Source organism: Microcaecilia unicolor, chromosome 1 (genome assembly GCF_901765095.1).
Source record: "Microcaecilia unicolor chromosome 1, aMicUni1.1, whole genome shotgun sequence".
Classification (NCBI taxonomy): domain Eukaryota; kingdom Metazoa; phylum Chordata; class Amphibia; order Gymnophiona; family Siphonopidae; genus Microcaecilia; species Microcaecilia unicolor.
Genome location: NC_044031.1, coordinates 494212623 through 494225875, shown reverse-complemented (window position 1 = coordinate 494225875; position 13253 = coordinate 494212623). Strand labels below are relative to the sequence as shown.

The 13253-nt window shown below is 42.5% G+C and overlaps 1 protein-coding gene across 1 annotated transcript in view; it reads right to left on the bottom strand.

Moving 5' to 3' along the window:
* Nucleotides 1-13253, bottom strand: part of LOC115477536 (lipoxygenase homology domain-containing protein 1-like) — a 428353-nt gene that overhangs the window by 114423 nt on the left and 300677 nt on the right. Inside the window, exon 31 of the mRNA XM_030214471.1 lies at nucleotides 6848-7106. Coding sequence (XP_030070331.1) covers nucleotides 6848-7106 — 259 coding nt within the window. The remainder of the gene's footprint in view (nucleotides 1-6847; nucleotides 7107-13253) is intronic.

The following is a 13253-nucleotide window of genomic DNA, read 5'->3' as shown; positions in this document are numbered from 1 at the left end:
AACAAGATAAAACATTTGCATACAGTTTTTAAAAATCATTTGCGCTTGCTTGTAACTTTTAATGATAAAAATATTGATAGTCACTGTCTGTTGTCCTTCAGAGCCAAGGACTAGAGCAACTTAAAGTTTAATGTGAACAGTTTTCAGATGTAAGCGAGTTCCCTGATTTCTTGTGATTCTGCAGCTGAGGTAACTAACGGAGAATCTGTACTCTTCTACAGAATTTGCTGTTCCTCATGATGTCACAAGAAACCAGTGACTTTGAGTGTCTCCTTCTACTACTGCTGCTGGGTGACTAGCTGCTGTCTCCTACATCCCTTTCTTTCCTGAAAAGCTGTTGTTCTATCTTCTCCCTGTTCCTGCCACTGTCTCCTTTCATCTCTTTAACCTCACTCCCAGCCACCATAGTCTTCCATTTTCTTCCAATTTTCCTGAACATTTCTCTTCCTTTCCTGGTCTCTCTCTCTGTCTCCCATGGCCACAATAATCTTTCTTCTTCTGCTTCCAGGTCCTACCCCAAGTGAAGACCATACCCTTCCTACTTCCTTTGAGGATAGTAAGACCTCCTGATCCCACAGTATAGTATCAGGACCCAAGAAGTGGAAGGAGGAAAAGTATGGTCTTTATCCTGCTACTTTGCTGGTCAAATATTGAATGACAACATTCACACCTTGAACTTTGAAATGCACATTTTGCAAAACAGTTCAAAGCACAAAGTAGTATAGCTGTCATTTGATGTTAGACCAGCTAAGCAGCAGGATGTAGGTAGTCACTCTCCTATTGCTGCATCCCTGTTCTGTGAGTGTGGGTGTGGTGATGGTGGGGTGGGGGGGGGGGTGGTGTATGCCACTGGTATTACCAACCTCAGGGGGTGGTCTTGACTTGGTGAATGGGAGGAAAGTTTGTCAACTCTGTGGGTGAGAGAAAGGGGACTGCACCTGTTAAAGAGAGGCCCAGGATATTTCCACGTCCTCTGCTGATATTACCTGCCAATGCACAAATCTAGCCAGTGAAAAGAAGATGCCACATTGCATTACACTAACGATCTATTAAGCACAGCATCCTGTCTGTGACAGTGAGCAATCAGGTCACTCACAAGAAGCATCTCACAGATTTTAATGCGGAGATAAATCCCAGCTTCCAGCAGTAACAAGTGGCATTCCCCAAGACTATTCAACTCACAAGACTATTCAACTCTTCATTTTCAAGTGTACAGCGCTGCGTACGTGTAGTAGCACTATAGAAATGATAAGTAGTAGTAAATACATTAAGACTTGTCTTACAGACACTCCATACCTATTTAAAACTAAGTTATACTACTGACCTGGACAACATCTTCCAGCCTTAGGTGTCAGCTTTGTGGGTGTTGTGGGTGCTTCAGAACCCCCAATATTGAGCAAATGTCTTCACTTTATCCAAGGGGAGATAATCTGTGATGGGTTTAGTACCCCCAATCAGTCTGAAAAGTTGGCTCCTATTTTCCAGCACATATTCTACCACTTAATTGTGCATACTGAAGATATATTTTCTTAATTTTTTAAAAATCTGATACTAGTTAGTATAATGATATGTCCCCTGCTACTAGTCCTATATAATAATTTGCACCTCTAACGTTCTACGTCTGGATGCCTGGGTTCGTAACAATTCTTATTGGTCTGCCCTCGTGTCTGAACGTGATGACGTCAGAGGGCAGATCAATGAGAGGGAAGGGAAACCAGCACCAGCCAACCACAGAACATTGGAGGTGAGGATACAATCGCGGGAGAATCACCCCCTCCTTCCCCCCTGCCCTCCGAGTTACAGGCCCCCCTTCTCCTCCAAGTTCCAGGCCCGCCCCCTCCCTCCTTTCCTCCCTCCCTCTCCTCCCCTCCTCTCCGAGTTCCATGACCCCCCCTCTCCAAGTTCCAGACCCCCTTGCCTTCCTCCCTCTCTCTCTCTCCCCTCCGAGTGGCAGCCCGACCTGCGTTGCCCGCCCTCTTCTCCCAGTCCTCCGCCTGCCCCTCGCCTTCCTGCATGCCGGCCTGAATTTAAAAGTTCTTACCTCGGGGTCCGGCGGCAGCAGTGAAAGTCGAGCAGGCACGGCGCTTCAGCCTGCCTTCCCTTCTGTCTCAGCTCTGCCTCTGGTCCCGTCCTCATTTCCTGTTTCCGGTTAAATCATTTGTATGGGGCTAACTAGTCATTTTAAGAGGCATTTAACTGGTTATAACCACTGGAAATGTCCACTTACCTTGGGATTCTATATATTCTACCTTAATTTCCATGTGGAAATCGAAGCGTATTCTATAACAGTTCACATTAATGAATTGGTTAACTAGATATTCAGCACTGTCAATTGGATGTTAACAAGCAATTATCAGCACTAATTGGCATTAAGATTTACGTGCACAACTTGCTAAGTGTATTCTGTAACGTGGTGCGCTTAAATTCTAAGTTGCATAGTTGAAAAGGGGGCATGGCCATGGACGGGGCACGGGTGTTTCTAAAATCTATGCGCTTTGTTATAGAATATGCTCGCTTTTAGGCATCGAGATTTATGCCAAGTAAAACATGGTGTAAATGGCCATAACTAAATTTGGTCGCATGGAGAGGTGCTTGGCGTATTTTATATATCGCACAGAAATTTAAGCCTATTCTATAAAATATAGGCGTGCTTTAGAGAATACACCTAGATATATTTTTTTCCACGTGGAGTTTTCAGGCACCATATATAGAATCTAGCCCTTAGTGCCTATCTTGAAACCGGCTATTTTAGGGGTGTTCTGGGGCGGAGTCAGCACATGGTCTGTTAAGTGTCGATACCGCTTTCAAGATGAAAATGAACAAAGAAAAAACTCAATGCTTAATCCTTTCATCACAACACGCTACTCTACTCCCAACCACCCTGATCACCCCCGACGTTACAATCCCAATATTCGACAATCTAAAAATCCTAGGAGTAACATTAGACAACCACCTAACTCTGGAAACTCATGCAAAAGCCACGACTAAAAAGATGTTCAACATGATGTGGGTAATGAAAAGAGTAAAAACATTCCTCCCACAGAAAACTTTCCGCAATCTAGTTCAATCCACAGTACTCACCCATGCTGATTATTGCAACAGCATCTTCATCGGTTGCAAAACCCAAATCATGAAAAAACTCCAAACCACCCAAAACACAGCAGCCAGACTTAGTTTTGGCAAATCACGATTTGAAAGTGCAACACCACTTCGTGAAAAACTTCACTGGCTCCCTATCAAGGAATGCATACACTTCAAAGCCCATACAATGATCCACAAGATCCTCCATGGCGAATCTCCAAGCTACATGACCAACTTGATCGATCTTCCTGCCAGGAACGGGTCCAAATCTTCTCGAACATATCTCAATCTTCATCTTCCCTATTGCAAAGGCCTAAAATAGAAAACCTACTATGCATCCAACTGCTCCGTTACAGGCAGCCAGCTTTGGAGCGTAATACTTCGACACATCCGAACAACTAATGAACACCTTCTCTTCCGAAAGCTGCTGAAAACTTACCTCTTCAAACAAGCCTACCCAAACAACCCAACTTAATTCTCGAACCTAATACACACCACTAACACTACTCATACCCTAATCCTCTCCCCCACGTGTCTTCCTATTGTCCTACTCTATACAACTGGGTTATCTCTGTATACTTTGTACCATATTTTGTGTTATCTCTGTAATTCTTTGTACCATACCTTGTAAGCCACACTGAACCTGCTCTCGAGCGGGAAAGAGCGGGGTATAAATGCTATAAATAAATAAATAAATAAATAAATAAACGGGCAAGGTAATCACATAAATAGGACCACATAAATCCAATCCTATCTTTATGCGGTGCCCATAGCTGGTTGAGTGCTGAATATCACCGTTAACTGGCTATGCTTTAGCCAGTTTCGCAAACCCGGAAATTCAATTCCAAAGCTCGGACTTGGCCCAGAATTGAATTTCTGGCATAAAACTGGTGGTAGTCAGCAAAATGCTGTGTGCCACCAGCTAAATATCAACTCCAATATACTTGTGAAGGCACATTTTAGAGAGGCTGTGGAAAAAAGAATTCAAATGTCCTTGAGAGGACATGTACAATTCGCACAGTATTTTACAAGAGACTCTGCCAGATGTACATCCACTTGTAAAATAGGTGCAGAACTGCTACTTCTTCCACTCCATGGCCAGCAGGAGCAAAATTTTGAAAGACTACATGGGGAGAAAACACTCATGAAACACCCCTGACGTATACTGTATGTGAGAATTGTATTTTGAAATCGTTGTTCCTATTCTCCACATGCCTTGCTCTTGCAGCAGATGTTTGACCCTGCCCACTGCAATATGTCTGATTAGGGTAACTATACATCCAGTTTTACCCAGACATGTCCTCTTTTTGAGGACACAGATGGGCATCCGGGTGGGTTTTGCCATCCTGCCCATTTGTCTGGATTTATGGATGAATGGGCAGGCTGGCAGGCGGATGGGCAGGCTGGCAGGCAGATGGGCAGGTGGGCCTCAGGGTGTCCTATCCTTACCTCCCCTCCTTTACCTTATTGTAGTGCCCTGGTGGTCTAGTTACCTCTTTGGGGTAGGAAAAAGCCCCCTCTTTCCTGCCTGGTGTGGCTGCAGACTGGCTTGCTCCTGGCGCCGCTTCAAAATGGCTGCCGAGCGTTCACGCGGAGGCCCAACGAGACTGCTGAGCTTGCCGATACCACTAGAACCTGATAGATTTTACATTTCACCCGAGGGGGTGGAAGTGCCTTTCAAAATAATTGAACAAACACAGCATCTTTCGGTGGATCCCCTGGATCATAAGTTTATATGTTATTGAGCCAATGCTCCCAGAAATAAAATCCTAACTATACCTTTGGAGATGCAGTTAACTTTCCTAGAATAATGTGGCTTGCCACCATTAGAACAAACTGTATTATTCCATTTGCATAATAATGAGCTGCTTTGGGGGCATTTGCATCTAACATAGCTCATTATTTTTTATTGCAAATTAGGCTTGATTTAGGCTGCGTTATGGCTCATTAATGTGTGATAAATGCAATTCACATACATTATAGACAAATAGCATGCATTATTGGCCTTTTAAGCATGTTGTTACCATAACGCAGCTTAATAAATAGACTTCTTATTCTTTTTAACATTTGTATTCACCATTGTACTACTATAATGCACTATGAAGCCTATCCTATTGATCTTCCATTTGTCTCATTCCTCAAACCAGTGGTTGGGGAAAGCCTTGAGAGTCTAGGGCTTCCCCTCCTCCCACTTTGGGCTTGGGCCCCTTCCAGAACTATAAGACCTTTTTACCTTTGCTGGCAGGGATTCCGAAGCCCTGCCAGCCTAATACATACAGTGCCGCCACTTCTCTCCTCCTTGTGATGCTTCCTAAACGCAGAAGTTGGCAGTGTACCTTCAGCCGCCAACCCCAGGACTTCTCACACATGCTCAGAGCATGCATGAGAAGTCCCAATGTCAGCAATTGAAGGCATGCCACTGATTTCTACATTAAGGAAGCAGCACGAGGAGGAGTGAAGCACCTTTATTTATTTGGCTGGTGGGAACTCAGCATCCCCACAAGCAAAGGTATGTTTAGCACCTGGGGAAGGGGAGGAATGCATTGCACCCCCCCAGCTTTCCCCTGAGTGCTCCCAAAATTGGAGTGGCCTAGTGGTTAGGGTGGTGGACTTTGGTCCTGGGGAACTGAGGAACTGAGTTCGATTCCTGGCACAGGCAGCTCCTTGTGACTCTGGGCAAGTCACTTAACCCTCCATTGCCCGCCGCATTGAGCCTGCCATGAGTGGGAAAGCGCGGGGTACAAATGTAACAAAAATAAAATAAACCCAATCCTTGGGGCACACCAAGTCTGTTAGGTTTTCTGGATATCCACAATGAAAATGCATGAGATAGATTTGCATACCAAGGATGCAGCACATACAAATCTATCTCATACATATTCATTGTAGATATCCTAAAAATCTGAATGGCTGGGTGTGCCCCTAGGTTGAGAACCACTACTTCAAACAACCAGTGTCTCACTTCTACCACATATTCAATTGTCCCGCAAAAAAGAAACCCTCCATATGACACTCATACAAGATACATAAACTTTGTCCTGCCTCCCCCACAGTACCTTTGTATTTCCTTCCGGCCCCTCTAGCTCCCACCTCTTCCCCCTTACCCAATATCCAGTTCAAGCAGTCAAACCAGTCAACCAGCTATCTCTCCTTTCCCCAGCCATCAGTGTCTCTCTATATCAGACTCAATATGGTGTGAAGCATCCCAGTAAGCCAGACCGTTACTCTGAAAGTTAGAGCAGTTGTGTGGCTCTTGAGGACAAAATATGTGACCTCTAGAACTGTACACAAATTCCAGATGAAGTCTCAGTACATCTTGATTATGCAAAACATTAATAATAAAGGTAAAATGTATTAATGAGCTGTCCTTAAAAAGATAATGGGCCCAATATTCAGCGCTATTTAATCATCCAGAAACAGCTCCTGGCTTGTTAAATAGCTCTTAGTCAGCTATCCACTCCTATCAGCACGAGATAGCCGGTTAAGTGCAAATATTCAAGTGCTAACTGGTTAAGTTTAGCGGTTACGATAGGCCATATAAATAGCAGCCCTGTCTTCAACTGCTAAGCACTTAACCAGTTAGTGCAGAATATCAGCTTAACTAGTTAAGATGCCGTGGACAAAACTGAAACCAGATACGGCCTGCCATTAAATATCTGGAGTCAGCGCCAGCTGCGTTTGCCTCCTTTGTTCATCCTGCTGAGACATAGCTTTATAAAATCATCTAAGAAATTACATGTGAATGGGTTTTGATGTAGAAACGTACCCTCTGTAGCTTCTTTCAGTTTCTCCTGTCTTTTTTTCACTTTTCCAAGGACCTTCAGTTCCCGTTCTGTTTGTTTATCACCAATTTCACTGTCTAGCCACTGTTGGCATGGAAACAAATATTCAATGTCCTTCTTGCCTGGATCTTGAATGGTAATTTTGTCCAGATACCATCCTGCTCCATAACCAACATTAGAGTGTCCAATGAGCACTTTAGAGAGAACACCGAGATCTACTGCTTTCACCTCAAAGACGTTAACCTGATAAATAGAAGAAGAAGTCAGAATGGACTACCTTTAAAATATTAGTCAGAGGTTTTTTTGAGAACGTAAACTACTCTGCACTGTCTTTGCTGTTTTTGTAATCAAGATTAACATAAGGTAGTCTATTATTCTGAATCTCAGTATTATTTATTACTGCAGTTTTAATCTGGGTCATTTCCTCTGCAGCAGGCTATTTATGTCACTGTCTTCTCGTTTCCCCTCTCCTTCATTATTCTTATAGTTGAGGTCCACTGGAAACTTCTTCTGCAAGATGATAAGCATGTATTAACAGTATCTCTGGAAACAATGTCAATACTAGAACTATTTATTGCAGTAGATTCCAGACAGTGGACCGTGGGCCTCCATGGGGGGTGGGCGGTGAATCAACTGTAGGTTATGCAGAGACCTGTAGTGTAAAAGCAACCACAAAAGTAGAGAAACTGGATCCGCTATGAGGGAGAATGCAGAGACAGAAGAGTAGCGTGACCAACAGGACACTTCAAAGGAGACCAAAGAGATGAAAAAAATCAGGAATAAAAATATTCTTTATTGGTAGAAGACTCGACACGGGACCGTGTTTCGGCGATAAACGCCTGCCTCAAGAGTCTGTATATGGTAAACACCAGTAAGTGGAGCTGAACCAAATCAAGCCTTTAAAAAGACTGATGATTGATGATTGTACAAAATACGTTATGAAAAACACGAGAAAGCTGTGAGGGGAATCATGTCCACAAAAATATCGCTGTGTCATCTTCTACCAATAAAAAACATTTGTATTCCTGATTTTTTTGTCTCCCTGGCTTCCTTGGAAGTGTCCTGTTGATCATGCTACTCTTCTGTCTCTGAGACCTGCAGTGCCAGCTTCATCAGGTCGTTCTCTGTAGTGTGGACAGCTAGGGGACAGGTTGTTCCCAACTTCACTGAAAGATGGCTTTATCGCCTGCGTCTTGTGTAGTTCTGGAGCAACAGTAGCAACAGCACATAAGCTTGCTATGCTCTTTTCTTCCTGTCCCTACTATTTGCTGTACTTCTAAATAAATAATAAACATGGGGAAAGAAAGAGTGGAATATACACAGAGGATTCTTAGCTGTGAAGAAATGAAAAATCAGAGAGGAAGGTTGGGAGGTGGGAAGAACAGGAAGAGATGTGGGCTTAGAGAAGAGAGGGAGTTGGAGCAGGTGATGAGACCATAGAACAAGACGGAAGATAGGAGAAGTGGAAGAACTGAAGAAGAAGAAGTGTTGGCAGAATTCAAGAGAGGTGGGAGGGATTTAGAAATGAAGACAGAGGAGATATAAAACTAAGGAAAGATAACATGAAAACAGAAAATGTGATGAGATGATGGATATAATGAAAACAGTGGAGGAATAGGATTTTTGTAAACAAAGGTTGAGAAAATTGTTTATTTTATTTATTTATTTCATTTATATCCCACATTATCCCAATAGATCAGGTTCAATGTGACTTACAATCTTATATAATAATTCTCACCTTCAACAATTAAGGGTTTAAATTAATTATGATCGTCCATGAGAAATTGCTTAAACAGAGAGGCTTTGAGGTATTTCCGGAATATCAAATAATTAGGTTCCCATCTGATGAATTTCAGGAGGGAATTCCACCATTTGGTATAGAGGTAAGGAAATCCTGACATGTAGATTGACTTGAAGCGAAACAACCACAGAAGGTGATCTCTCCACAGGAGAAATGAGAAATGTTCTTCATTTCTCCTGTGGAGAGATCACCTTCTGTGGTTGTTTTGCTTTATAGGAGTTGAAGGTAACCATGGCCTTTGAGCCATGTAGATTGACTTGATCATATTTTTTGCAACTGGGATAGTGGAGGGTTAGATAATCTCTTGAACCAGGAAAAGTGTTGCGAAGGGGGAGATCAATTAAAGGTTGAATATAATCAGGGGTTAAGCCATATAGAGTTTTGAAAACAAATGTAAATAGTTTGAATGTTATTCTGGCTTTGATTAGGATTCAGTGTAGCTTTATAAGCAAAAGGGCTGCACTTTCAAATCTTGCAGCCTTGTAGACTAATCTGGATGCTGTATTTTGAGCTGCCTGCAGTTTTTTCAAGGAAGATTCCTTACAGCTAGCATAAATGGCATTGCAATAATCGAAGTGAGATGATACTAATATTTGTACTAAGGTTCTAGACTATCATTAAGGAAGAGATGCCTGATTCTTTTTAGTTTCCACATTGCTTTAAAGGTTTTTGTGATGACTGCTTGAACCTGGATGTCAAGTAACATGTAAGAATCAATTATTATACCAAGTATCTTTAGCTGGGACTCCAATTGATAAGTTACATTATCAGTTGTAAAGTTTTGACAGTTTATGACATGGTGAGGGATAGCTAATAACAGAAATTTTCTTTTCTCTCTATTCAATTTTAGTTTAAAGGTGGAAGCCCAATTTTCCATTAGGTCTAGACCAGATCTGATGATAGATGGCACCTCTTCAATAGAATCTTTGAGAGGGATGCAGATAGTTACATCAGCCGCATAAATTAAATTATTATAACCATGGGCATCCAGTACCTTTCCTAAGGGGGGCATCATAATATTAAATAAGATGGGTGAAGGGAGGGGGATCCCTGTGGGACTCCGCAGTCTGGAGCTCATTGGTGGGAGATGGAATTAGGAGATTTGATTTGATAGGATCTAGATTTTAAAAATCCTCAGAACCAATTTAGGACAGACCCTCCTATACCTAAGTTGTCCATTAGTGCAAGTAGCAAATTATGGTCTACCACATCGAATGTACTTGACATATCAAATTGTATATGACTTTCCTGCCTAGGCTAATTTCTTTCCCGAAGGTAGCAATTAATGTGGTTAGGACTGTTTCCATGCTGAAATTGGGTGAAGGGAAAAGGAGGACAGATAATTCATAAGTTGGGGAGCGACTATGAACCTCAATCACCTTTAATAGTAAAGAGATAGAGGCCACTGGCCTGCAATTTGTTATAAAAAAAAATAATGATTCTGCTTAGAGCAATAAATTGAGAAACTTAAAGGAAATTCCTCTAAAATATGTATACATATACACCTTGTGTATAACAAAAGGTTACTTCTTAAGAAATATTAAATAAAGGCCTCCTAAGCCTAGGGTACCAACTAAGTGACACACCTATAATGGCTATCATCACAGGCCAACCACCACCTCCGAAAAACCTGCAGAGTGAAACTACTAAACAAGTCTGCAGTAAAAAAAAAAACGAGGGTGGTATAGTAACAAATCAATTGTTAATAAACACAGGTGTAATCTATTAAAGCAACATCTTGCATATATTGTCGGAAGAATGATAACAAGATGAGAAAAGAGAACCTATTGAGTGAGAATCCAGTGAAACAAAGTCAAAACAACCAAACGATGAAGAAGTACTTAGCTTCAATCATAGGGAAAATTAGGTTCGCATCCGTGGAACACCTCTAATGCACATATAGTGATGAGAAAAATTCAAAAAGTCCCATGTAGTCTAGCCGCATTTAGTCTCTCTCAGTCAATCTCTCTTTGTACAGATCATATTTATAGGCATGGATTAATGAGACAAAGCCAACACGGATTTAATGAAGGGAAATCTTGTCTCACCAATCTACTACATTTGTTTGAAGAGGTGAACAAACATGTGGATAAAAGTGAGCCAGTTGATATTGTGCATCTGGATTTTCAAAAGGTATTTGACAAAGACTCCAGAAGAAATTGGAGAATCATGGGATAGGAGGTAGTGTTCTATGGGGAATTAAAAGCTGGTTAAAAGATGGCAAACAGAGATTGGAGTTAAATGGTCACTATTCTCAATGGAGAACGGTAGACGGGGGGGGGGGGGGGGGGTCTGTGCTGGGACCATTGCTTTTTAACATATTTATAAATGATATAGAGATGGGAGTAACAAGTGAGGTAATTAAATTTGCTGACACAAAGTTATTCAAAGTTGTTAAATCGCAAGCGGATTGTGAAAAATTACAAGAGGACCTTAACAGACTGGGAGACTGGGCAAATGGCAGATGATGTCTAATCTGAGCAAGTGCAAAGTGATGCATGTGGGAAAGAGGAACCCAAACTATAGCTACATGATGCAAGGTTCAAACACTAGGACTGGATGGACCATACAGGTCTTTTTCTGCCTTCACCTACTATGTTACTAACGTGCTCATTTTCGAAAGAGAAGGACGTCCATCTATCGACATAAAACGAAAGATGGACATCCTTCTCACAGAGATGTCCAAATCGGTATAATCGAAACCCGATTTTGGACATCTCCAACTGCAGTCTGTCGCAAGGACGTCCAAATTTCAAGGGGACATGTCGGAGGCATAGTGAAGGCGGGACTTGGGCATGCCTCACACTTGGACATCTTTGACCCATAATCAAAAAAAAAACAAGGACGTCCCTGACGAACACTTCAACGTTTTCACCCGGACGTGATTTTATTACAAATAAGGCACAAAAAGGTGTCCAAAATGACCAGATGACCACCAGAGAGAATCACGGATGACCACCCATTACTCCCTCAGTGCTTACTAACTCCCTCCCACCCTCAAAAAAATCTTTAAAAATATGTCGTGCCAGCCTCTATGCCAGCCTCAGATGTCATACTCACATCCATGACAGAGCATGCAGGTCCCAGGAACAGTTTTAGTACGCCTTGTAGCGCTATAGAAATGCTAAATAGTAGTAGTAGTAGTGGGTACTGCAGTGCACTTCAGACAGGCGGACCCAGGCCCATACCCCCCTACCTGTTACATTTGTGGATGAAACAGCGAGCTCTCCAAAACCCACCACAAACCACTGTACCCATATATAGGTGCCCCCTTCACCCGTAAGGGCTATGGAAGTGGTGTACAGTTGTGGGTAGTGGGTTTTGGGGGGCTCAGCAAACAAGGTAAGGGAACTATGTTCCTGGGAGCATTTTATGAACTCCACTGCAGTGCCCCCTAGGGTGCCCAGTTGGTGTCCTGGCATATCAGGGGGACCAGTGCACTACAAATGCTGGCTCCTCCCACGCCCAAATGGCTTGCATTTGGACGTTTTTGACATGGACGTCTTTGGTTTCAAAAATCACCGAAAGTCAAACATCCATATCTAGGGACATCCAAATTTAAGGATTTGTACGTCTCTGAGGGTATTTTTGAAACGAAAGATGGACGTCCATTTTGTTTCGAAAATACAGATTTCCCCGCCCCTGGATTTTGCCATTTTGCTATGTATGTTGGGAGCAGCTAAGAAAGCAAATAGAATGTTAGGTATTATTATGAAAGGGATGGAAAACAAAAATGAGGACGTTATAATAACCGCACCTCGAATACTGTGTGCATTTCTGGTCACTGCATCTCAAAAAGATATAGTGGAATTTAAAAAGGTGCAGAGAAGGGCAACGATAAAGGGGGATGGCTAAAGTGGCTAGAGCTCTTCATGTTGGAGAAAAGATGGCTGAGGGGAGATATGATTGAGGTGAAGTGGAATGGGTAGATGTGAATCACTTGTTTACTCTTTCCAATAATACTAGGACTAGGGGGCATGCAGTGAACCTGCAAAGTAGTAAATGTGTAATTAAACTCTGGAATTCATTGTCAGAGAGTGTGGTAAAAGCAGTTAGCTTAGCGGGGTTTAAAGAAGGTTTGGATAGCTTACTAAAAGAAAAGTCCATAAGCCATTATTAAGATGGACTTGGGAAAATCCACTGCTTATTTCTGGGATAAGCAGCATAAAATGTATTGTACTGTTTTGGGATCTTTCCAGGTATTTGTAACCTGGATTGGTCACAGTTGTAAACAGGTTGCTGGGCTTGATGGACCTTCGGTGTATCCCAGTATGGCAACGCTTATGTGCTTATTTGCCTAGGGCCAAATAGAGTGTTAATCTGGCCCTGCTCTGCACCAGAGATATGCTATTCTGATTCCATAACACACTTACCAACATCATTTAGTGTTTGCACCATTGCTTTCAGCTAGGCCTCTTGAAGCCTCCACCTGTAGCCCAAGAACTCACATTCAAGACCCGTGACAGATTGTGAAGGCCATGAGCTCAGGCGAGTCACCGGCCTTGCAGCTGCTCCAGGAACTGGCCCTCCAGCTAAAGCAACTCACCAGCTCTATACAGAGTCTGACTGCCACCATAGACCATGTCCAA